This window comes from Gorilla gorilla, chromosome X (genome assembly GCF_029281585.2).
Source record: "Gorilla gorilla gorilla isolate KB3781 chromosome X, NHGRI_mGorGor1-v2.1_pri, whole genome shotgun sequence".
In the NCBI taxonomy this organism is placed as follows: Eukaryota; Metazoa; Chordata; class Mammalia; order Primates; family Hominidae; genus Gorilla; species Gorilla gorilla.
In genome coordinates this window covers 160,512,232-160,539,099 of record NC_073247.2, presented here as the reverse complement: position 1 = coordinate 160,539,099, position 26,868 = coordinate 160,512,232, and the positions used below count along the sequence as shown (strand labels likewise).

General features: G+C 39.4%; 1 protein-coding gene across 10 annotated transcripts in view; it reads right to left on the bottom strand.

Annotated features, from left to right (window-relative positions):
* The window catches only part of AFF2 (ALF transcription elongation factor 2), a 489,532-nt gene that overhangs the window by 86,571 nt on the left and 376,093 nt on the right, over positions 1–26,868 (bottom strand). For all 10 annotated transcript variants that reach the window (XM_055375542.2, XM_055375547.2, XM_004064980.5 and 7 more), the window contains 2 exons: positions 20,741–20,837; positions 2,503–2,540 (listed from right to left, as the gene is read on the bottom strand). In XM_055375542.2, coding sequence (XP_055231517.1) covers positions 2,503–2,540; positions 20,741–20,837 — 135 coding nt within the window. The remainder of the gene's footprint in view (positions 1–2,502; positions 2,541–20,740; positions 20,838–26,868) is intronic.

Sequence of the window (26,868 nt, the reverse complement as noted above, 5' to 3'; positions counted from 1 at the left end):
AGCTCAGCTTGAGCCGGAACAAACATGGACCAGAAGAGTGTGCAGTTGCAAGATTTAATAGAGTGAAAACAGAGCTCCCATACAGTGTGAGGGGACCCAAAGAGGGTTACTTGATCTGGCTCAAATGCCTGGGTTTATATCCCGATCATTGTCCCTCCCCCTGTGCTCTCAGGCCATAGATGATTTGATTATTTCTTTACCTCCTGTTTTTAGCCTAATTGGTATTTTAGTGAGCTCTCTTTACTACCTGATTGGTCGGGTGTGAGCTGAGTTACAAGCTCTGTGTTTAAAGGAGGGTGTGCTCACCTTCCCCAGCTAGGCTTAGGAATTCTTAGTCGGCCTGGGAAATCCAGCTAGTCCTGTCTCTCAGTCCCCCTCTCAATGGGAAAACCCAAGTGCTGTTGGGGAGGTTGGCCAACGACTGCTCTAAGTGCTTCCTGCTGAATTGGGGGCATAGTAGGGTTGTGCAGTTGAGATTTCCTCAAGAGGGATGCCTTCGATGTCATCAGAAATGGCAAAAGGACCACTATATATAAAACTTTTTAAAAACTTTGACTCTGTTCTCCTGTCAGGCAGACCAACTGAACCCTGCTGTGGAGTTTTTGTTTCTGAGCTGAGGTCTTGAGGAAGTCTCCTTCTTTAAGTGCTGAGTTTGGTATCATGAACCCAAACTCATTCTGAGAACAGTATCTTACTTAATTAGAAGACAATTCTAAACACCTACCAGTTGGTTATGACTTAGGTTTATTACTAAGCAGATTTTCAAATATATTTAAAGCACAAAGCTCAATAATCCTTTGACTCTTCTAGTTTCTGTTCCTTCTTTTTATAACATTCCTCAAAACGCTAGACATTAGATAGAGTCTGCACTGTGAATTAATAAGAACTCATAAAAATACAATTACTGTAGGGTCAAATTCTCACAAGGAGCAAAGAGAAAACAGGTCCTGCTTCTAGGCCATTAGAATAGAATTAAATGCAACCCCAAACACTGCCAATGGGCTATTCTATGCATGCAAAAATGCAACTTGGGAATCACTTCCTATTGGGAGGGCTGGAGCTTGGAGACATTTGCCATTGAGGGCCTTGATTTACATTCCTCCAGCCCTAGCCCCACTCCTTATGACCTGGGGCACACATCTGCATGCAGGCGGACTGAAGGGAGGAGTGCAGTTGAACTGCAGGAAAGAAGATCACTAATCGCCCACCCAGGGACAAAAGCCCTGACCCTGGCCTCATTAGCACCATCCTCTAATTCTCCGAGCTTGCCAGCCACAGGCTCACAGTGGAGGAGCCTTTAGGGCATTCAGACGGAAAAGAAATCAGGCTGCAGAGAAGATTTCAACCCCCAACTGCACGACCTGACAAAACCTCAGCTACTACAAATACTTCCATAAGGCTACAACATAATATATCTCCAGACTACGGATGCCCCTCTAGATGTTACAGAGCCTGATAGGGAATATTCTTTGGCCTAAGAAAAATGAAACTTAAAAGCAAAGTACACAACACCTTTTGGAAAAATGTACTAGGGCTTGGATTTAATGGTATGCTAAATGCTACCCTGGTGCTCGGGAAATTTAGTTATTTTATTATACAAAACAAAAACATTTCTTGTCGGCATTAGCTGATCCATTCTCCCAGAAACTTAAAAATCTACGTACTCTCCATTTCTGTATTTGGTACCAACTATAATGGAAGTCAGCCAAAATAAATTAACACATAGTTCCTCGAGATGTGATATTACCAGACCTATAATAGCCCAGCAAATAGAGAAAGTCCTCCCTCAGCCACAGAGCTGGCAGGACTAGCATGCATTGTAACACTGCAATCAGATGTTACAAACCAAATGACAAGACAGCCATCCTTCTTAATTTGAAAGTCTCCCTTCTGGAAGAGACAGGATGTCTAAGATGTACTATATTTAAAGGAGGTCTGTGTAGCTTGTTTATGATTTAAGAGTATCTCATAAAATGCCTTGGGAATTGCTTTCTGTTAGCTAAAACAAAAAAGAAAAGCCTTTAGTTAAGTATATTTTATGAGCTTTTCATTAACAGAGTATTGCGGCCTTGATGCCAAGGTGCCAAACCTCCCCACGTGGCTGGAAATCACTTGGCACACTTTCAGTCATTTATGTCTCTGTCATAGGTCCAAGGTTTGCAATTAAAAATGTAATCTTTTTAGCATGTGCAAAACCCAAAGGCTTGAAGTACTATGTATTGAATATGATTATAATAGTATTTGGCAGCTATTCATGGATTGCACATATTAATTTATGTAAACTGGGTACAACTTGGGGCATTTCTTCATCAGGAGCACAGGGAAAAATATAAGCTGGTCCCTGCTCATTGGAGGATTTTTTTGGCTTGTTTTGTTTTTGTCTTTAAATTGTCATGAATAGAGATTAACTCAAAATCCAAGGTCTCTTTTATGACCTTATTTTTTCACATGCATTGAGTCCATTAAAATTAACATTTGCAACTAATAAAAATAATAACTTACTTCACAGGATTATTCCTAGGTTTTGCCTTTTCAACAGCCTGTAAACAGAAGAAAAAATGCAATTAGACAATATTAGCAGGCATAATCATTGCAACTAGCTATCAAAACAATAAGCAATATAAAATGCTCTTCAGAAACATAAGGAGCTAACCGAAACAGGGTGCTGTAGATAAGCAGACTGGAGACTCAGAAAGCAATTTTCTTCTCCTGGGAAACATGGTTACCTGTCCAAGTGCAGCTTTCCAATACAGGTGGAAATTGTGAGGTGGATATTGTGAGGGCTGCCTAGAAAGTTCATCAGGGACCATAAAAGTGGACTTCTGGGTGCATAACTAGGGTCCCTCTCTTCCCACCTTTCACTCTAATCTTACCGTGTTTGGACCTGCTTGGGTTGTAATGACAGGTTAGGGAAACAGATGCAGATGGAGTGGTCATGGGCATATCCTGGATTTTTAGATTTGTGGTAGGGAACTGCTCACCCTAGCACTACTACTGACATCTGGCCATACTTCCACCATGAAAGAAAGTCAAGTGTCCCTTTCTAAAATCATTTTTATTAGCCGACACCACAGAAGGGCAAGGAATGACTGAATACTCAGATCAATTTCCTCCTGTGGAACCTTTAAGAAAATATACACCAAATCATAGAAATGAGGAAATCTCTGGGCCTCTCGGCCTGCATTGCCTTAGACATGGAGCCTGGTTCCAGTTTAGTGCTGAACCCATTGATCTGTGTACAGTCCATTTATCATTCATGAAAAGAGCTAGTGATCTTCACAGTATATTAGAAGAAACAACTCAGATCATCTGTCAACAGCCCTCTTATTTCTGTTTCCTTCTCCACAGGGATTTCATCTCCTTCGATTCTTCTGGAATTAAAATGTTGCTAAGCAACACAGCTGGGGGTGCTGATGGCAGAATGGCTACAGTCTATCAAACTGTTTAAGCACCTGGAGGGTTTTAGTGATGATTTTTTTTTTCATATTTCTGTAGCATAATTATGTAATCAGAACCAAACTTGTACTCCCGTAGACTTTTTCAGGCTATAGACGTTATGTTTGATAAAAAGAGCATTGAAGCAGCCATTTGACAACCTCAGGGTTGTTCAGATCCTTTAAAAAAGTATCTGTTTGGGGATCTGTGTGAATCTTGGAGGTGGGTAAGGGCCACAGAGAAGAGAATACTGCTGTAAATTAGAATATAGAGGCAACCACTTTTAGCAGAGACAACATATAATATAACTCTGGACTTGACATTCTGGGTGACAAGTGATATTCAACATACTGAAGACCTCTATGCATAACAACTGAATAAAACACTTCCAAATTTTAGATGTTAGTGCTGGAAATCCATGCTTCCATTTACTAAGTCTCAGGTTCTGTTTCTAGATAAATAACCATTAATATTTGGGCACTTTCTTTGGCTTGGTAGGCAAAAATCATTTTCTCACCATCTGCGCCTGAGGTTGAATTTTGGCAAGTGCTAGAATAGGAAAAAAGCTAAGGAATGAGGTAAGAGGTGAAAATGAGGAAACAAGAAATATGTGTCTGGCTGGCCCAACTCATCTGTCACATGTATCTTGGACATGAAAACTTGTCCATTTGCTGTCCATTTGCAGTCCATGTACAGAGGATGCGAACCTCACTCATCCTGCAGATTCTCCCACGTCAGAAGAACAAAGGGAGAAGCGGTGCTGGCAAGAAGTGGGGACTGCCATGCACCTTTCCTACAGCAGCAGGACCCAGTCTGTACATACATGCACACTCACATCTGCCTTTTTTTTAAAAAAACCTTTTTCTCTCCCAAGCCTGGCTGGTTTGCAATAAGATATACTAGTAGGCTGAAGACATGTCACTGTGGAAATCATGTGAATCCACTTTTTTCAATCCCTTAGAATCCAGATAAGTCTGTTCTAGAAGACTTAGGTTATCACAAAGTAATGGGTGCTGTGTTCAAGTGGTTTCCTCTTAAAGCATGCTGGATGTGAGAGGATGAGCTTGCCACTGGCAGGAGACAGGAAGAGGGAAAAATCAAAGTGACATTGCTTATCCTCCCTTTGATTCGGAGGCATGTTTTTTGAAAATACCCCCTCTGCTCTATGCTTTGGAACTGTCAATTAGACCCAGTTATTTTTCTCTGATCAGGAGGAACATGATCATGTTTGAGGCCAGTTTCTTTGAAACATACATCTTTTTATAGAGCCAACATAGGAAAATAACTTCCTTCAAATTATTTTTTCTGGGTTGCCTGGCTATTGATTGAAAATGTCTATGCTGAGAGGTTCTCTTTTCTTTGGAAATTAACTTGCGATCATTCTGATGTCCCAATAGCTCTAGTCAGATGTCCTCATGTCATCCTCTTGTGTGCTCATCACCTTGAATCTCTCAAGTAAATGACGGCAAGTAAATGATGGTAGAGTAAATGATGGCAGAGAACCTTGCCATATGAGAAAAAGCTCACAATGTGTTACTATGCTTTCACTGTAATTTGATGTTGTTTTAGGTATGCTATGAGGAATTATTACATTAAGAGACTTTGAGGAAAAAATTTTAAGTGAATTATTTATGTGCAAATGATATGTGAATTATTCTACAAGATACACAAAGAGAGAATTTCTCTTTTGAAACGATGGGACATAAGAAGACCATCCCAAGTTCCAGATACACTTGCCAGAATGTGAGACACACTGCAAAAGGAGGAAAATTAAAAGGAAATGACATAGCACAATTCACCAAACATCAAGACAGTTACATATTGGGATTGCAGCTAATTTTAAGTTTAAAAACATACATTAAAGTAATTTAAACTGATTGGAAAATGGAGGCTGGAGAGTTAACAGTTATGCTGCTTTAATTTATAACGTCTATATGCTTTTAAAAACCTATATTCTCCTTATTTTGTGCCATGGTTCCCTATCATGATACTTATCTCACAATTGAGGAAGCTCTAGTATAAGAAAAAAACAATAAAAGAAATTAAAATGTTGGAGAATGCACTCCAGTATGGTGTGATGAGAGGTAATAGGCTAGAGTGGAGAGAGTGCTGTGCCAGAAATGTTAAAAACCTGGGTTCTAGTCCCAGATTTGCCACTTACCCTATTGGCAAGTACTAAACACCTTTGAGCATCAGTTTCTTCATTTTCAAAATGAAGATAATAATTCCTGCCTTTTCTACAGCAACGGTGGTTGTGAGTAGCCAACATTGACAACAGTGCTCTGGAAGCTGCAACATGATATGCAAGTGCAGTGCACCTTGATTGTGACTGCTTTCTACACAGTTGTTCATGCATAGATTTTTACAGCCAGATAGTTTATGGGCTTACTGAGTAGAGGCCACATTGTGGTATGAAACCTACGTAGTTATTCCAATGAGGATTATAGGAACCACTATCTTCTACTCTCCATATCAGTAGTGGTTCTGGAGTGAATAGAATGCTTCTGTCTGGAAAGTGCTATTCACAGAAGACTTTGATATGTTTAGATTCTACAGACCTCTCTTTCTCTCTATTTTTCTTTCTCTCTTTTCTCTCTCTTTCTCTGTGTTTCCAAGGAAGCCTAGGATGATTCCATATTTTCCAGTTGATCTCTCCTTTAGTAGCCCCTCCTTCCACACTTCACTCCATCAGATGGGCTCTTTACTTTTTTAGTAACATTGGACCCTGAGGATGGGGAAGCCCTGAAGCTCCTATTCTACATGGGCCACCTCTGTCATGGGGTATCTTGAGAAATTAAATGCAAGCAAGAAGGAACTTCTCTGATTCCATGGAGCATTTCTGAGGTGACTCCTCTCTCATTATCAGCACATTTATTTCCTTTGGAGGGATGATGTGGCTACAGACAGGCTCAGATTTGCTCACTCGCTAAACCTATGTTCCTGAAAATAAGAACCTTGTCTTTCTTTTATATAGAGAATCCTTGTGCTGCACTAAAGCTCAAGTAACCGAGGAACCATGTTGAATTACATAAACCATATAATATAGCACTATTACAAAAAAATAGGTAGAAAGAAAGAAGGAAGGAAGGGAAGACAGTTGCTGTCTCTTGAGTCCCATCCACGTGGCATACATGATATCATATTTCCTTAAGGATAAAATATGACATAAAAGGTGCTTAGAAAACTTGCCAGCCGTTTTCTTTATAATGATAACACTTCTTCAAAATTATTTAGCAAGGTAATTCTGTCTCAGAGATTATACGCCATTAATTGCTATTGTAGTCCAATAGACATGTATAAATATACATGTCTATTGGACTAGAAATATATATTTATAGAAAATGTGAGAATCTTTTGGGGGTTATAAAAAGCATGCTCTGAACAGTCAGACTTATGACATTATCCCCCTCCTTTTACAGAAAACAAATCTAATGCAATATGTTTCCTGTATGTTGAGTTACATCCAAAGTGAACATTTGGATGGCCTAGAGATGTGGCAGTGGACTCAGGTATTGGTTTTTTCCATAATCAATAATAATACTGTCAGTCAAGCATAAAATGTGATTTTATTAGTATTGCTCTATATGCCTTTTACATTTCCATTTCATATGCATTTTCCTTTCATTCTACTAGCAGATACATCCAAACTGGGTTTTTACATTTCTTAATCAAAAGGGAAAAGCCAATCATTCAGATAATTTCAAATAACTGGGTATTCAACAACATGGAAAAAGACAGAAAAACAATTAATTGCATTGGTTTTGTGTTTCTTTGTTTTGTTTTGGATTTAATTTTTTTTCACATGATTGTTCTGTGAGGCACAGCTATACCCTAACCTAGCAGCATGTATTGGCAAATTGCATCGATTGCTTAAGTTCAGAAGAGAAACTCTTCTATTAACAAATGAACTCATCATTAGGGTATTCAGATGGCCTAAAATCAATACCGACAGAATTGGCTAAAACAATTGAAGAGACATATACTGACAGCACTTGCTTAAATATAAAAATGAATCGCTTAATTACAGCATTTAAATAGATTTCACCGGAATGAGTAAAATGGCAAAAGACAACGTATCCTGTAGGCTAAACCCCAGCTGGCATTAAGCACACACAGCCAAGGGTGGCAGATTAAGAGGACAAAATGTCACTCAAGATTTTGCAACACCTGGATGCCTGAATTTCTGACTTGTCATACAGGGATTATAATCTTTAGGAAAACACTAACCATTATTATGGATGCCTGAAAACGTGCATGGAAACATTCTGTATTTGAACCTTGAACCTCTAGGAAGCAAAAACATGTTACCTATCTTTAGATCACTGGGCTTTCCACATTTTAACTTTATTCATTCTTTTCTAATAATCAATGAAATAGGTCTTTGCTATACGTAACAGGGGCAGGAATATACTTTTGACAGGCAGAGGTTGGGGAAAATTTGTTCTCAGTGGATAGAACTATGTCTTGCACTTAATAGTCACTTAAACATTGATGAGATAAATGAATCAAGAATGACTAGGCAAACTCACAGGCCTGAACATTATGCTCTGGGCATGAAAATGTGCCAGAGGACACTAAGCTCTGTATGGAGGGAAAAAATAAGCCTCTGGAGGAAGAGCTGAGCTCCAGGCTGATGTGCATCTCAATTCATCCTGCAACTGAATGTAAGGCTGTTGTTTACACTCCGAAGACGAGGGAGTCTGGAGCAGCATTCACAGGGTGAATTTCCCATCCCACTTTCTGGAAGAAGGCTTGTAGCTACCTGTGCCTTCCTCACTCTTCCTGCAACTACTGCTAACTTGATTTGTATTGCCTCTCACCAGGACTATGGCCACTGCCACCTCACTTCTCTACTGGTCTCCCTATTCTAAATCTATTTTATGTTCTACTTCAAGATGAATCTTCCTAAGGCTTCACTTTGATCACATTGCTCTCATTGTCATAATCCTTCATGGCTTCCCATTGCTCATTGAGTAAATATCAATTTCACTCACACTGCCATTCAAGACCCTGCCACAGCCAGTTGAACAGCCACTGAATAGCAGGTACTACTTGTACCTGCATGTGCATTTCACTACCATGGAAGCCAGAGTTTTGTGAGCATCCAGCCCAAAGATGACGTGATAACAGCATTCAGAAGTGCCTGCACTCCATAAAGACTTGCTCCCTTCACTCTGGCTATGTTGCTGGATAGAAAATGCTTTGGCAAGATCCATTTGTCAATTGGAAATTTCCTTTATAACTAAGGTTTGGTTTATTGTAACTTAATGAAAAATGTACTGTCCTTGGTGAAGAAGCATGTTTCACCCACAAAGTCATCTGTTGACACTAATCATTCTCTAAGTGGAGTAAATATGGAGATGCCAGGCAAGCACTTCAGTATTGCATTGAGGTGTTTATTTTTCCCCAGTCAGGAGGCCCAATGTAAGTGGCACTTGGTCACTCTGTTCCCCTGGGGTTTGTAGGTTTGAAAATTCAATTTTCTTTCCCCTAACCAATCTGAGCCCTCTTGCCCCTGATGCTAAGGGGGCACACCTCACAAAATGACATGTATCTTTTAGTGAGAGACAATCAATGTCTAATAGAGGTTTTCTCCCTACCATGCATAACCAGAAGAAATGGGAAGTGTATTATTACTACATAGTAGGTACTCAATTACGTATTCAAAAACCTAATTGGCAGGAAATACTGATAAAATATCTTTATCATTAACCTACTAGTGTCATAAGGCTTCCTATCCCTTTGGAACACATTATACTCTGGGTAATGAGACTACATTTTTATTTATATACTAAATACTAACTGACTGCTTTGTATGTCAGTTTTCTTATTGAGAAAATTAGAAAGCTGGAGTGAAAACTCTCTATGGTCATTTTAAGGTCTGGTATTCTATATTTTAATACACACACAGGAGTATTTCACATATATCTAAAAGGATTATATACATATGGATATATATAAATATATGTATTTATATATATACACGCATATGGATATATATATTTTTTTCATATATATATATATATATATATATATATATATATATATATATATATATATAAAGTGGACTAAAGCTTCATATTTAGCCCTGAATCATATATATGTGTGATTGAATATTGAGTGAAGGACTTGGCAACAATGTCCTTGGCAACAATGGTGTTTGCCCTTTATTACATAAAGTCTGTAGTATACAATGGAGAATGTAGGGTTCAAGGGAAGGAATTTTAAGCAGAAACTGGATAGAGTCAGACTTGATTTGGGAAGATAAATGTGGATACAATAAGGAAGATGGACACAATGAGGGAGAAACAGGAAGCTAGGGAGTTACTTTCTCGTTAATCAAAAGAGAAGTAATGAACACGAGAACATGGCAGATCAAAGCAGAATGTCTCTTGGACCACAGACAGCATTACTATTTCTGTGCTAACAACTCAAAATAGTCTGAACTAGGAGGCAAAAAATACCAACTAATTGTCTAATGTACTAAATTTTCCCTCAGTCTATTTCTAACTCTAGTCAGGAAAACCAGGCTCTGTAGCATGTCCTGGTAGTACTATCAGGTCTACCCTATCATCATTCAGCAAGGGAGCCTCTCAGGAAACACTACTTCTGCTCTGGCTGGAAGGGACAATATAATATGTTTTATCAGAAAAAAAATGTGGAATTTTCTTCACTTTCTGCCAAAAGAGCTGAAACACATGCAAGCCTCTCTCCAAATACTGTATCTGTTCACCATTAGTTATAGACTGAGAAGGAGAATCTTGCTGGGTTGGAAGATAGTTGCTGCCATTATCTGCAGGCATGCACACTGCCAATAAACACAGTTGTGCCACAGAGTCTAATGTGTCTATTTTAGATGTCTTCTCCTTCATCTTTTGAAGCCTCAATTGTAACAGTTGTGAAACTACATCAGGATTTACACAAATATATTAAAACAGAAAAGTTGCTGAGAACAGCTTCATGGTCACACTGTGAAGACTTAATGGTACAAAATCAATGTTTTCATGCTCCTGAGGGAAGCTGAATTAACATCATTCCCCAAACAGATTCCTCCCTCTTCAGGATAGTTCCCTTCCCCTCATTTCATAACACATCTGCTCCCCTGAGCTAAGGAGTTGTATCTAGCACGTTGTTTCTCTGCAGATGCAGTAAAGAGGAATAAAGACTTACTAAGACTTAATGACCCTCGAGTCCATGTTTATGCCCAGAGGATTCTGAAGGCTAGGCTCGGGGATTCTGGGACATGCCTGGTCATAGGGATGCTCTCACTCACTATAAAGTTTTCTCCACGTTACCAGGCAGGCTCGTGGCTCAGAGGCTTGAAGGTGAACCTAATCGCTGTCTTTAAGAACCTGAGCTCATGCTGTGATTCTGCTCCCAGTGAGGGCTGGGAGAAGAAATATTAGAGAGGTAAGAATGGTTGGGCAGGAGAGGTGAGAAGATACAGAGGGGAGAAGAAGAGGGAAAATGAGGATATAAGAGGCCAGGTTCTTCCACTTTTCTGAGGAATTATCACAAGTACCACTGCACTACTCTTCACAGAGGAACACAACAGAGCATATGGGATTGGAAGACACATCCATAGGTGAGGGCAGTGGTGTGCCAATCAGTAATGCACAGAATTTCTATTTGTTTCGGTATCTCTGTATCTCTCTCTCTCTCCCCTCCCCCTCCCTCTCTTACACACACACACACACACACACACACACACACACACACACTCACTCACAGAGTACACTGTTCACAGCCAGAACACCACAAATACAGTCATATAGTAGCATGGCCATACTTGTTGTCAATAAGACAAAAGGATGTTATTGCAGACTTCATTTATATGTGTGTGTTTAAGGTGGTGGGTGGGTGTCACTTATGTCAATATTCAAATAAAATTACATGGGTATTAACACATTTGGTCTGTACACTTTTATTCTCTCTTTCCCTCACTGTCTGTGTGAAGTTAATGTTGCCAATTGTAACTTGGTTCCCTGTATCCCTACAATAAAAATGTAGCCATTTTTATTGTAAGCACAATACCCCTGCTAGCAAAATACAGGGGTAGAGGAAGCAGTGGGAAAAGCCCTGTGGGCTTGCTGGGCCCCCCAGTAAGCAATTTCAGCTTTGCCTCACAGAGGTCCTTTAGGAGGGCTGCTAGAGGCACTCGGAAAAGGCTACAGGGAGAAGGAAACCTCCAGCTGAACTTTGTAACAATTCGAACCCATTGAGAAATCTCCTGGCCAGAACTCGGGGAAGGGCATGAATCTGGACTGCAGACTCCACAGGAGGGAGAAGAACTAAAGCCCTACTTGCTTTTGCAGCAATGTTGCCAGAAATGACAGGATTTTATACTCTTTTATGGCTAAATAGTTATCAATTTTGTGTGTGTGTGTATATATATATATATATCTCACATTTTAACCATTTGTCTGTTGATGAACATTTACATTGATTCCATATCTTAGCTATTGTGACTTGTGCGGCAATAAACATGGTGGTGCAAGTATTCCTTTAATATACTGATTTTCTTTACTTTGGAAAACTACCCAGTAGTGAGATTGTTGGGTCATATAGTAGTTCTATTTTTACTTTTTTGAGAAACACACACATATATATGATTCAGGGTTAAATATGAAGCTTTAGTCGACCTCCATTAACAATAAACTAGCTTTAGCAAGTTTATACATTTTTAGTAAAATGTTCCAAAGACTCCTATGAAATTTTTGCTGTGTGAAATACGAGTTATGTGGCCCCATACATTTTGGAAAGTTTTGTTTCTTTTTTCTGCCCATCCACCTGTATTTTGAATGGTTAATGTTGGATTGGTTAATCTCAAATTTGGAAACTCTTCTGTGCACTTACAATGCTTATGCTCTTTGCTCTTGATAAATAAAGATAAAAGTAAATATAGCTGCTTAAGAAAATATCAATTCAGTTTTCCATGCAGAACAAGGTCCTTGGTGTTTGCAGCCTGCCTGGTGACTTTTTTAGCAGATGGCAGATATCTGGGGGGGAGGGGGTAGAGTTAAGCATTCTTGAGCCCTAAACCAAAGCCCCAGTAAATTTTTCAAGACAGAATATAAATTTCAAAATCTTACTTTTTCAAAGTGGCAAAGTGTTTCATTATATAACTTTTGCTTGAGATGTGCATAATGTTCTAGGTATATTCTAGAACCCTGATTAAACTCAAGGCTTGGAAACTACCAATGAAGTTAGGCACACATGGTGCATTTCCTGGGACTTACTTACGGATGACTCCAGAGTGAAACTTCCAGGCTGCAAGAATGGATTAGGACCCTAATTGGGATGATGAAGAGACTTAAGGAAAAGAATGTGCTTGGACCAGAGGGTGGGGTTTGAGTGAAGAAAGGACCAGTGATGTCTAGTCACTTCCTCCAGCCCAGAAAGGGCAACATGATGAGGACTCTTTTCTCCAGGCACTTCAACTGAAATCTGTACTTAGTGGTCCCCAGCTTTCCAGAGGTGGCTGCTCTCTCACTGCCACACTCTTTACAGAACCATATATGTGCTGTGTGCTCTTTGTGGGTGAAAAGGCTGTGGTCATCCCTGTCATATATGAGCATTATCTATTTTGAAATGACAGACCATATCCATTTTTGTTTCTGTTTGGATCTTGGGGCAAGCAACATACCCTCACCAGTGTCTGACTTAAGGTCACTGTGGAAAAGTGCTAAGCTAAGCAAAAGAGCTATTGGCTTTGCAACTGAAATGCTCATAGTTGGATAATTCATAAAGTTTATTAAACATTAGCCAGTATTTGGTCATTACTGACCATGTGATAAGCACAATACATAAAAACATTACACTTCTATGCATCTCTGTATGCTCAAAGCATTCTATTGTATATAGATTACAAGTCAAAAAAATTGGTACTAAAGGAGAAGACCTAATTGTAATAAAAAAATTCAGCACACAGGTTTCTAAACAGTCACAGACTTGTCTCAAGCATATTAAAAACCACATCATACAAGCCCTAAGCAGTTTCTTATTAATCTAGTCTCTGTGCTAATATAGCCAAATGGGAAATACAATCTTGGGAATATGAAGGCCAATGTTATTCTATTAACCTTATATGTGATCCTATTTACTCTCCTGTCTTTAATGAATAAATTAAAATGTCCTCTCATTCTCTAATTGGTGGAGAGTTTGAGTATGACAATGTATGGCTTTTATTCAGCTACATTCTGTAACCTTAACGGCCCAAATGCTATCATTCTGTGAGGGATTTCAATGAAAGGCAATGACAGATAAACTGTTTACATTAAAAGACTCTATCAAAGTTATTTTGCACCCAGTTTCATCCTAATCCATCTGCTGTTTCTAGAGCTCTGACAGGCTGACCTCTCTTGCTGTGTGTGTCGTATCGATGTCATTACTGAGGAGGCTTTCCCCAGCCTTTCTGCTGATAACAAAGTAAATAGAAATGCAGAGAAACCTTGGGGAGGTAACAACTTGTTCAGTATGATGAGGGAGAACTGTGGCTACAAAATAGGACTGATTACAGCAGGGAAGAGTATCTGTTGTCACAACTAATATATTCTATACAGCACACCAACTTCATAAGAGCCAGCTTATAGCAGGAGTAAAATTCATTGCATCTTTTTCATTAGCAAACTTAAAATATAAATGCGGGCTTTCAATTTAATGTGGCTACTAGATTCTGAAAGTTCAGTGTGCATCACAGGTATGAGGAACACATCCCAAAGCTGCCAGAATGTTTGGGTCTTCGGTGGCTATGTAATTATTTCATTTGAAATTCTCAAATAGCAACCAGGCCAGTAAGCTCGCTCAACAAGAACAACAACCATGACCATGACCACCACCAAACAACTAACAAATCAAAATGGATCAAATATAAGACCTGGATTAAAGAAACTGGATTAAAAGCAACTTTTTTGTGTTCGGTAATTAGCAATCTGAAGATTTAAAAAAAGAAAAAACAAAACTATGAAGTGCAGGGGAAGATCTAAGAAGATTATTGTTTTCTGTAAATGCTCATATGCTTAAGGTGCAACTCTGCTACTAGTGTCTAGTTGGAAAGTCCATACATCTCCAGTAATTAATATGCTTTCAATTAAGTGAACATTTCACAGAATACCAGCATACTTCTTTGGCAGAAAAAGAAATAAGATGGGGTTAAATAAAATTGGGTTCACTGGAGCTACTCACAATCACATGCCCAGACACAACACATTAGAATGTTTTGTGTTCAAAGAAAATTTTAATGGTTCAGTTCTGTTTTTAAAGCACTAGCATACTACTCCAAGCTTTATGTAGGGTCTTTTAGTGAACCTGGTCACTAATTGAACATTTTCAGTCATATCAAATGTTTTCTGAACTTCTAACTGTGCTAAATGAAGTCATGTAATATTTCAATCTAATTCATATTAATAAGATGTTATTAATGTTATAATGCCCTAAAGGAAGTTTCTAACAAGACCCATCTCTTTTATGGCTTTTAGATTTCTAAAGTCTGCTGCTTCTAATGCCAATGTGAGCTAACTGGGGCATGAGACAGCCATGGCCAGATCTAACTAGGCTTCAGAACCCAGGCATCACAAGCCATCCCGCTACCTGTGGACACCAGACTACATGTTTAGGGCTGTGGAAATCAGACATCATAATATCACTCAATTAGACATTAAGCAGATGTTTACCTGGCTCTAAGAACATGTGCTGGAGGGAGCTTTGGAGTTTGCCCGCCACACATTCTAGAAGCCTTTGGAATAAGTCAAATTGCGGATAGTTTAAAACTTTAAAGACAGCAATTTTAATAAACCTGTCGATACAATTTCTTTGTTAAAAAAACATTTGAGACTGATTAGGCTGCTTATATTGAAAGAGAAGCACAAGGTCTATATCTTTAGATCTTTTATTGAACTGCAAGCACAGCATCAATAACTGCTTCTCAGCTGTAAATGAAAATTGATTCCAGGTTTAACTCCTGATTTTCAGGGGTTCCTTTAACCTCGAGAAAAACGAAAAGAAAAACTGACAAAAAGAAAAACCAGAGGTTTAGTGGTATGAGGCAGGGGCATACAGAGAACATAACATATTCCCACTCCCAAAACGTCTGTCCTCCTGGGTCAGGCCACTCCCTAGCCAAACCCCAGTGGCCATCTCTGCCTACCCTGGAGGACTGGCTTGAAAATGGAAATTCAATAAGTGTTTCATGGGGAAGGCCAGGGCTGGATTTTATATCTATGATGCCAACAGTGTCAGCTGAGAAGCAAAAAATGCAGTCAGCCAGGTAATGGACATCATGTGGCCCCCAAATCTCAACCGTGCCATTGATATCAAACTTAAAAAATACATTGCAGCACATATGTTTATTCAGACACTAAGTACATAGCACTATGTCTAATTCCAACACTGTTCTGGATGTTTGCAATGTCTAATGTCAACTTCAAATAGTTATTTATCTCCCATTCAGGGATAGCTCCTGAGAGACAGCCAAGGTGAGTATAGCATCCTAGAAGAGCCTTCAAGCCTTTCTCTAGGGCACAGCATGAGCTCAGAAAGAGAAGGTAAGAACTGCAATAGAAGGGTATGAATCAACTCTCCACCCACGCCAATCCTTGGAAGAAAAACTCTTTTGGAGACACATAATTTCCTGGAGGACTTGGTGCAGATCATTGGCAACCTAGCCTTTCTTTCTGGGATCTCTAGTTTAAAAGTTGTCAGGGCTTAAAGGAAAGTTAAGGTCATTCATATCTGATGGCTGCCTTTGGGGGCCAGTTAAGACATGCAATGCAGTTCCTAACAGATCCCTATGGATACCTAGGCCAAAACGAAGGGCTATGTCTATTTCCCTATGGATCCTAAACGGAGGGCTGCCAGTTAATGTTTAAAAGGACCACAAGGAAGAGTAACCACCTATTTTGTAGTTCAAGGCATTTTCTTATACACTGTCTTCACTTGATCCTTACAATACTCCTATGAGTTAGACAAGGCTGGTTTATTCCAGTCTACTGGTAAGAGATCTGAGACTTAGAGATGTTAAACAACTTTCCCAATGCCATACAGCTAGTATACAGCTAGTATTTGAGGCCTGGGATTAAACCCCAGGCTTCTTTATTCTAAAAACTATGTTCTTAATATCTACATTTAAAATTACTCATGGCCAGGCACACAGCTAATAAACTTTAGGATGACAGACATTTTCATTCAAGTTTGCCATATACAGGATAGAAAACCCAGCAGCTGTCTTTAACATCCCATTCCTTACAAGAAAAGGGAAAGTAAATATATGTAGCATCTCAAAGAATGTGAAGCTTTTTTAGATCATTAGTAGCACCCATAACGATGATGATGATTATCACGTAAAGTGGTGAGTACTTACTATGTGCTAAGCATAGCATCAGGTGCTTTTGCCTGTATTGATTGACCTAATCATTGAATCCCCAGTATGACCCAATGAAGAAGGTGCTATTTTTACCTCTATTTTATAGGTACTTAGGTCTTTGCCCAAGGTCAACCAGTTTCAGAGTGGCAGAGCTAGAATTCAAAGCCATGTCCATGTAACTATACAGCTATACTCTCACACACTCTCCTACACTGTCCCAGCATTGTCCCACCACCTTAGAACACAGCATGCATATGTCTGCTGCCCAAATAGTCCCAACCAAGAAAGTCAAATGCAGTAGAGGACTGGAGAGAAAACACAAAGTTTTAACAGGTATTTTCAGGCTGCAATCACTATCATGTCTTCATTGAAGCCATGTACATGTATGATTATGTATCTCTGACTTTAAAGAGTCATTCGAAGGTAAAATCTTCTGTTAAAAATGTTTTCTTATGATCATGAGTCTCTATGGCTGACCATTTGGCATCTTTAATTTATATGTTATAATTCCCCCATTCTGGACTCATGTTCCATTTTCCCATTTGAGGGAATAATATTTAGCATTTAAACATACCCTACTTGCTCTGCTTGTGTTTGTGCACATGACCTGTCACCTGGCTCAGCATGGCTAATACTGCTGTGGAAGGTGGAAGTAGCAGAAAAAGGGGAGGCTGTTCTGATTGTAAGATACTCGGTACTCAAATGTCAGTTTAGAAGCTGACACAACTTGATCCTGTGTTTCATTTTCATACATGTATTTGAAATGTATTCTCTTGGGGATGCTTATGCTCTAAGCCCACATTATAAGCTCTTAGATACTGTTTGAAAAAGATTGCTGTGTACTCACTACACCTGGATAATTTGAGTTTCTTCAAATGAGTCAAGGTGTGATGATTATGGATGAGATGATTTGGGGATGTCTCCAGAAAGTAAATGGCTTTTTTATTGGACTATGTCTGCATGAATGCAGCCACTGGGTTCTGAGCCATTTCTAACTATTATGTCAGCTGAAACCAGCAGTGTCGTCTGGGCTCTTGAGCACAGTTTTATGGACCAATTCATATGTCTGTATGCTTTCTCCCCAATCATTCTGCCACAAATGGAACGACTCCGCAATTCTTTTGCTCAGCCAGGAGGCCCAAACCTACTGCTAAGGTTTGCTGTAAGGTTCAAATGAGACACCACACCTAGCTTGTGCCTGGCACAGAGCAAGAGTGGTTCCAAAAATGGTAGTCTCAGTACTCCTCCTTATGATGGTGCTGGAGGTATGACTGTCCCAATTCAAAGATGAGTGAACCGTACTATGTTATATGCATGGCACTATATTATCTAAAACAAAATGATTTTGGTGATTCCTCTATAAGTTAACTGTAGAATTACCATGTGACTCATCAATTCCACTTCTAGGTACACACCAGAAAGAAAACATGTCCATGTGAAACTTATATACAAATCTTCACCGTAGCACTATTCACAGTAGCCAAAAGTTGGAAACAACCAAAATGTCCATCAAATGATGAGTAGATAAAGAAAATGTGGTTTATTCATACAATGGAATGCTACTTAGCCATAAAACAAAATGAAGTACTGATACATGACATTGAACAACCAAGAAAACATTATGGTGAGTGAAAGAAGCCAGACAAAAAAGGTCACATATTATAGGATTCCAGTTACATGAAACAGACAAATCCATAGAGACAAAAAGTAGATTAGCAGTTGTCGGGGTTAGGGGGAGGGGGAAATGGGGAGTAACTGTTTAATGGGTATGGAGTTTCCACTTGGAGCGATGAAAAATTCTGGAACTGGGATGGATGCACAGTCTTGTGATTGTATTAAGTGTCACAGAATTGAACACTTTAAAATGGTTAATTTTATGTTATGTGAATTTTGCCGCAATAAAAAAAGAAAATTATTTCAACCCATTTACTTTTACAAAAAGACATTATGCATCCTAAAGGCAGAGCTCTGCAAACATTGCTAGTACTACTGCTGCCACTACTGCACAAGCATTCTCTTTTGGTCTATAGCCTTCCAGGCCTTGTAACTCATCTTCAAACTCTACAGGGAGGGTTCATTTGCAAATGTTTATAACCTTGTGCCTACATCTTGCTCCTAGGACTCAGCTAGAGGGAATAAGTTGTCATTTTGCCTCACCTTAGAGCCCCTAGTTCAATCTCCGCATCAAATTTTCACTGAGAACCTAAGCCTTTTTGAGGAAGACATCATGACTAGCAGCAACATGTCATAAAAAGGTTCCAACCCACCAGTCCTGATCATCTGAGAGTCTCAGCACTTACAAAAACTCAGTGAATATACCCTAAAACTCAGATGATTCAGGCCAACAGACCCTTTGCCAATTTTGAGATAAATACAGAAAATAACTTTATAAGTTAAAAAGTAGATTACATTCATATAATTACATAAAGAGGAAGTCAATGTGCAAAATCTACTTTCAATTATTATTGAATTCTACTTTAAACATTTCCATTAAAAAGCAAATTTTTATCTGTCAAAATCAATGATCTAGAATGTTTTCATTTTTGCTTTTGTTTTACTTACAAATATGATGCTCCTGCCATTGGCGTATTAAATGTGTGAAGGAGAAATGACAATTTTTGGAAATTAAGTGTGCATTTTACATTTGCTATGAAGCCCAACTCAAGTAGGAGGGAGACAGCTTGCATTCAGTAAATGTACAGCAAGCCCATGGGAAACAGTTGTGAAATTGGCTTAGGCCAGCACTATGTAGTCTGCACTTACCCCGTGGTTGTTCTTGATAAAGCACTAAACTTGCAAAGATGCAATTATTTTTTACATATTATTAAAATTCAAGCACAAGAAAGTGGAGAAAGTAAAGTAGACAAAAGTTTTGGCCACATAACGCTGAAGATGGATTTGATTTTTAAAGTATACCAGAATGGTAGGAGTTCTAGTGTGGTAAACAGCTGTAGATGAGAATAGAGTAACTGAGCCTTGATAATTTTTCCTAAGCTTTTCTTTGTAGGCTCTTCCTTATGAAATGTTCAATGAACATGGAATTCCATATTTGTTAACTCTCTTGAAATACCAGTGCATGAGCATTCCTTTAAACAGTCTGTTTTATAATGTAGCAGACTTCACTGTAGGAAGATCTTGGTCAGGTACTGGATTTAAAGAAAGGCAATCCTTCTGCATTCCTCACTTGAGGTGATAAGCACACCCAGAAGGACCCCACATTCGAGACAGTTCTCTCTCAAGGAGAAAATGTGCAAGCACCATTGACACCACACACTAGGTTGCCATTCTCATGAGTCACACATGATACTTGGCCTTTTCAAATCATAAAGTCCAGTCTCATTGAAATGCTGAAAACACATATTCCTGCCATCTCATTTGGTGGTAAAATACTGTAAATGCTTAAAATGTGGGATAGAAGGATACAAAGGCAGCCGCAAGTTTTTGCCAAATGTCTTCTGCCTAAAGGTTCATTTAATGGCAAGATGTTGCGTATTGGATCTCAGCTGCATTCTGAAACGGTGCATCTGGGAAAGGTGAATGAAGCATCACATTTATATCTAAATTAATGAGTATGGGTTCCAAGCCTCACACCAGAGTCACCAAATGAAAATTATACCTCACCCAAGACAATAAGTAGTCCAAGAGAGGGCAAGACAATCTCTATTGCTTACCACTGACCAGCATTTGTGTATGGAACAGAGAGAGAGATGGGAGGGGGTTGAAAGCAGTTTTAAAGAGCTCTGCATCTCCTTACTATAGCTTTAATGAAAGTTTGAACTGATTTGACCTGTTCCAGAACACTATGCTCATCTTTGCTTCTTTCCCTCTCTCCAAAGCCCAGAGATAAAGCATGGGGAAGTTTGTGCATGTCAAAGCATGTCAAAGCCATTCCAGTTCCTCCTGCTCCCCCCTTAGTCCCAAAACAAAGCCCTAAGCTCTTCTTACCTGGTAGAGCTCAGTGGCAGTGCACTGAGTGGTCAAGGTCTTCACAGGCTCAAGGTCATCTTCATCACTGCTCAGCTTCAGGTCATCCTCAAGCATCCTACAAAGAGATCAGAGTGGTGTTTGAGTTAGAAGGCATATTTTCTAAATCATCCTCAGATACATCTTGCAATGAGAATAAAGTATTGGAGCTACAATCTGACAGCTGCAAATCCTTCAAAGGTATAGAGGGAACCAAGATCGTTTCAGCTAATTAGATATTTGAGCTCTTATATTTATATCATATTTGCACATATCTTCCCTCTCTACCTTCCCCTAAATGAAGGGGAAAATACTATTTCAGCATCTCCAGAGATGACTGGACTCTATACGTTTTTACTACTAAAAGTGCAAGAAATGTACTGATCAATCACTGCGTACGTGGGATGTGGCACTGGATCTCTACAGGACAAGGTGCTCAGAGTTTCCCATGAAAGAAGAGGGGCATGATAACAGTCCCTAGCTCTGGAGGCTGTTGTCAAAGCCTGCTGGGTCTCTCTGCATGACGGAGGTAAAAGGCACAGTGAACCTGCACTGCCTTTCAGTGCCCTCTGCTGCTGGGTAGCTGGGGGGCCGCAAAAGAGCTGGGAGAGAAATGGCTAGTCATTAACCTTCTGATATATGACCGATCTCTTCCTGTAAAATTTGATCGGAGAGATGTAAGCCCATGATGTGGATAAGAAACCTTTCTCTCCTAAGGCAAGGCACCTGAAAAATGAGTGGTCTGGATTTTGGTGTTGAACTAGCACTTTCAAGATTGTTTATGGAGCCACAAAGCCTTTTGTTTCTATAAGGATATTAATTCCAGTGGCATCCTCTCCAAGTGTGAGGTACAGCAGGACGAATAGCTTATTATCTTAAAATTCCAGCTACACTGTCTTCAAAGACCTATTGGTGTTCATATTTTTATTTATTATATATAACTTTATACCTCATCCTTAGGCTTCAAGAAGGGACAGTCTCAGCCTCTCTGGACCAATGACCATTTCCTATGCATATATTGCTCTTTCTTGCATCTAGGCTCTGCATCAGGCTCAGCTCCAGGGCTAGAAATCTCTTTCTTAACTCTGGAAATCCTATTTATCCTTTGTAGCCCAATGATCCCACTTTCTGTACAAAAGCTTTCTAGAAAGAACTCTCATCTCAGGAAGAATATTTTTTTCCTCTACCCAACCCTCAGCTCCAGGTGGATCACAGCACAGCTTTCCACTGAATCTCTCCCCACTAGTCCGTAATTCCCATGAGGGCAGAGGGTGCAGCATTTTCACCTCACTGTGCTTCACAGCATCTTCCCACAAATGATAGAGTCTACTGGCCTCATTTTGCAGACAAGGAAGGAAAGATTCAGAGAGGTGAATTGCTTTGCTGAAGCTCACCCAGCTATTAATAGTTAGTGCTGGAGCCACTCCTAAAATTTCCATCTCTGTAATCCCACTTGGGTGTTTTTCCAGAAGAGAAGCCAGAAGGGAAAAGGAAGCTTCTAATTTGATAAATAGGGGGAAAGTTACTTCAGAGGTTATGTTCAAATATTGAAAAGAGAGTCAGGGCAGAGTGGATATCCAATAACTCTCCAAAAAAAGCACAGCTCCCCCACTTTCATGCTCAGTCACATAACACTAGAATGTGTACACTGAGGTCTGCAAACCAAAGACTGATATAAAGGATGATTGCTGGGAAGGACAACTGTTAGAGTGGCTTTCGGATAAACTAAATTTGCAGGATTTATGACTGTCCTTCAAGAGACTAATGGATGTTTTGAAGATCTTAGAGGAGAAAAAATGTATCTTGGTATTTCTTTTGCAGTTGCAGACTTATGACTCTGAACATAATTCTTTAATTCTGTAAATAATTCTTTACAACACATTGTGGGAAATGAAGACTGTATCATTCTCATAAGCTATAGAACTCAAACATTTAAAAACTACCTATGCTTGTTATTATAAATGGCTTTACTTTCCGTGTGTGTGTGTGTGTGTGTGTGTGTGTGTGTGTGTATCTCAATACATCTAGGGAATGTCTATGTGTTAATTTATATTCAAGTATTCAGCAAAAGAAATGGTAAATAATTCCTGCATTTAGAGGATCAATTTTCAGAGACAGAGAAAGTCCTAAGTATTTGACCAGCAGCACGGAATTTGGTCCTCACAATACTTCTATGAAGGAGATGATGTTACAGCTGCATTTTTCAGATGGAGACTCTGAGGTTTAGACAGGTTAAGGAGCTTGCTTGTGAACACACAGCTAGAAATCACAGAGGCAAACATGGAACCTAGATCATCTCCAGCTAGAATTGGGAGTATACAAGGTTTTCCTAGAGTGTACAACTTATAAAAGATGGTATATTCAATAAAATTGACGGCAATAACAAAAACCTCAGAAAACATTAGCATGGAGTCAAGATACTGGGACTCAATTGCTGGCTAATCATAAACCCCGATATCTGGGGCAATTTACCAGCTCTGAGGTTCATCTGTGTCCCTCATCTGTTCAATGGGATAACACTTTGGTTCCATCACAGGAGGGTGGTGGTGAGCATAACAGGAGCTAATGCATGCGAAAGTGCTTTATGAAAGCACAAAACTAATAATGCGGGGCACCATTAATTTGGAAAGCTATCTCAGTTGGAAATAATGGACTTCATTAATACTATTAAAAAGTAATCAGAAGCAGAAGTTTCTGTGTGCCTTTGCTCCTCTCCTTTTAATTTTCTGAACAATCTGAAGGTAATCCATGATGACTTGGGAAATGTCTAAGGGCATCTCAAGGCCAGATGTAGAAATGTGCTTGTGGTCTTCCGGTTTCTCTCCTTCAGGTAGAAGTAGCACATCCAGAGTCAGAGCACAGAGGTCTGAACTCAGCAGTCATTTTACTCTCCAATCAACATTATATGATTTTTAACATGGAGATGAAATGCACTCCAACGTACAGTTCTGAAATAGGCAGGCAATCTACACAGCGATTGACATTAAACAACCTCCCCCCACCCCCACCATGCAACAAGCTTGGTATGGATTTGGCTGTTAATAAAGGAAAATCTGATGCACATATTCAAGTCCCAGTAAACACAAGTCAAAGAAGTAACTAGGAAGCAAATTACTATTAGTTATCTCTGGAGGCACTAGGCATTCATTTCATTCCACTTCTTCCCTGACCTATTAAGCTTTATTATTGAATATACATGTACTTGTTTGCATTTTCATCCTTGGCTAATGCTGAACATTACTCTAGGGAAAGCGTAGGATTATGAAAGATTTTAGATTTAATTATTATAGCAGCACCATTCACACCCAATGCAGTTAAGGTTGTCTCGGCAGAAAAATGGTAATCTCTTTTCATGAGGTTATAATTCCATAGACAAATTCATGACACATAATGTGAAAAAAATTGCTCATATAAATGTATGCCTGTGTGTGTGATCTTAAAAAAAAACAGACATTGTTCTTCAACTTTTCAGTTAGGTGAAAACAGAATCAATTAGACCTCCTTAGTGAAGTCTGTTGTCTGTTCAGGGTCTAGTCATCCACAATGTTCATCTTGGTGTAAAAATGCTGTTTTTATTTTTACTATGACCTATAATTTGTAGTATTAAGACATAGAATAATCTATAAAACTGTGAACAAAAAACCAAGTTCTTGCCCTGAGGAGATGATCCTATAAAAGCTCAGATAGTGAAATTTGGATGAGATGGAATGGACCAAAAGAAGATCTTTGTCCTTGGTTTTCTGAGCTTCAAGCTGAACCTAGTGGCCTCCAAGGGCTCTTTGCACTGAAACATTCTAGTGCACTATGACATGACAGGTCCCATGTGAATGATAACCAGAAAATCATAAGATCACTCTCCAAAAACTTTGCCAATTTACATAGTGGAATGCTTAGATGATTTTGAAGAGGGAAAAATAGAGGGCTTGAAACATTATTATAGAAGGCTGCAGGAAGAAGCCCTTGGTTGAGTCAGCATGGACTTAAGAGCAAGGTCTTGAGAGCCAAACAGACCTGAGTTCAAATACAGGAATTCCTAATGGATTTTTTTAATACAGTAAATAAGACCTTTTGAATCTCAATTTTCTATATGTTAAAATGGGCAATAATAATACCTACTCTGGACAATTTTTAGAATTAGAAAATAAAGTTTATACAAATTGCCTAGGAGCCAATACAGCTACCAGCTATCACTTTCATCTTGGTTACTATTGATATTGTTATTATTATTGTCAAAGGAATTTTGTTGTAGAGGTGGGAATAATAATTTTTAAAAGCTGATGTGTTAACCTAGAGGCTGGCAGAGGTATCAGGCCCCACACATCATTGGAAACCATGACCAAATAAGGAGAGGTTCAAAGACTATAAAGGAGTTTGGAAAGTTTTGGAGCTTTGGTTTACTCTTCTAGAAATGGCCTAAATCCATCAGATCTGTCTTGGGTTTTCTTAGATCCTCTTGGAGTGCTTAAGATATCCCAGAAATTTGAAAGACAGTTGCAAGAGGAAACATCCAGACCGTACCAAGTGAGAGTTCAGAAAAAAATGAGTGGCCCCGATGTTCTGACCTTTATACCTGGGAAGCTACCTGCTGATCCAGAGAAATGAACCAAGGGCGACCCCCCACTTGAAGTTGTGCTCACCTTGAGCACCGTGTCTTTAGGCCTGTCACTCTCAGGAAGCTGTTCCAACACACATCTGTCTCTGAAGTTTGCGTGTAAGACTGGGCATAATAGGCTCCTAGTTGATCCAGAATCCTTGCTCAGAAACAACCGTTGGGACACTGAGTTGTTCTCAGGACTTGCAAGCCTACACAGTGCCTTTTTGTGAACTACAAAATGGTGTTCCTCTTGGCAGACAGCAGCACTTGATACTGGCTAGATTCCAGCTTCAAGGTATCTATGGTGCTAGCTGCAATGCTGGTGACTGATTCTCAGATGTACTCTTCCAGTTGGAAGTACTTGAGAGTGCTATCTCTTTCACCATGTCACTGTGTCACCTAGTGGAGAGAACTGCAACATCCCTAACATATGGTCATACATGTTTTTTCTGATAGGTAGCTAACAATACCTTTCTATTGTTCAATACCTTTAATTGTGAGAATGATCTGCCAGTTAGGAGTTGCCACGTACTTTCCTGTACCTTCTACCTTGCAGCTGGAGTCTTGCTCTCTATAGTCCACACTCAGAGACTAGACTTGTAACGATGTTGGAGACAGAACCAGTGTTCCTACCTCTGTCATATAGGAGAGGGAGGAGGCTATTACACTCAGGTTTTAAGCTCTTAACTAAAACATAGAGCTATAACTTCTGGCCCAATGAGTTTGGGGTCTTCTGGTTACTGGTTTAAATTATCATTGTCTTTCTAAATACCCCAGAGTTCATGGCAATCAGAGTAAGTTTCTGATGGCCCAAATGAATGACACAATTGACTTTGAGGATAATAACACAGCCTAGAGAGGGCTTGCATGTTCTCATTAGGCAGAGTCTTACTCTGGTCCCTCTTCTAGAATAGTAACTTAGCCCTCTTGACTCCTTAAAGGGCACTTCCTCTTCATAAAGTAATCTAAAAGAAATAAAACATGACTGGTTTAGAATTACTCAGAGAATTATATATTTTCCTATCTAGTGCTTTGTAGTCTCCACAGCATTGAATCATTTGTTGGTAGGAAGGCAGGTGATAAGGAAGAGGAGGTGATATTTTTCAGGGAATTCATTCTTCTTCCCTGCAGTAAAGGTGCTCAGGCTGTTTTTTCCCCTTAGGAGGAGCTACATTTCATTTTCCTAAGGTTTTAACTTAAAACTTTGATTCAGTGGCCACCACCTCACTGGGAATCCTACAGAATCCCTGTCTGAGGGCTGTGGCAGTGACAACCAGTTTGAAAATCTGTATTATACTCTATAGGAACAAATCTCCAAGATCTATCAGGTGTGGACCCCTAGCCCAGTGCCAACCACTGTGCCCACAGGCAGGGTCTAAACATGCATCCTGCCATGGGCACGTGGGCCTGATAAAGATTGTCTTCTGTAGCTGATGGCCTTCCAAGGGGTTCAGAAAATAGGTATTTCATAAGATTAATTGGGCTCCTTAGTGTGAGAACTAGGAGTTCCCTTAGG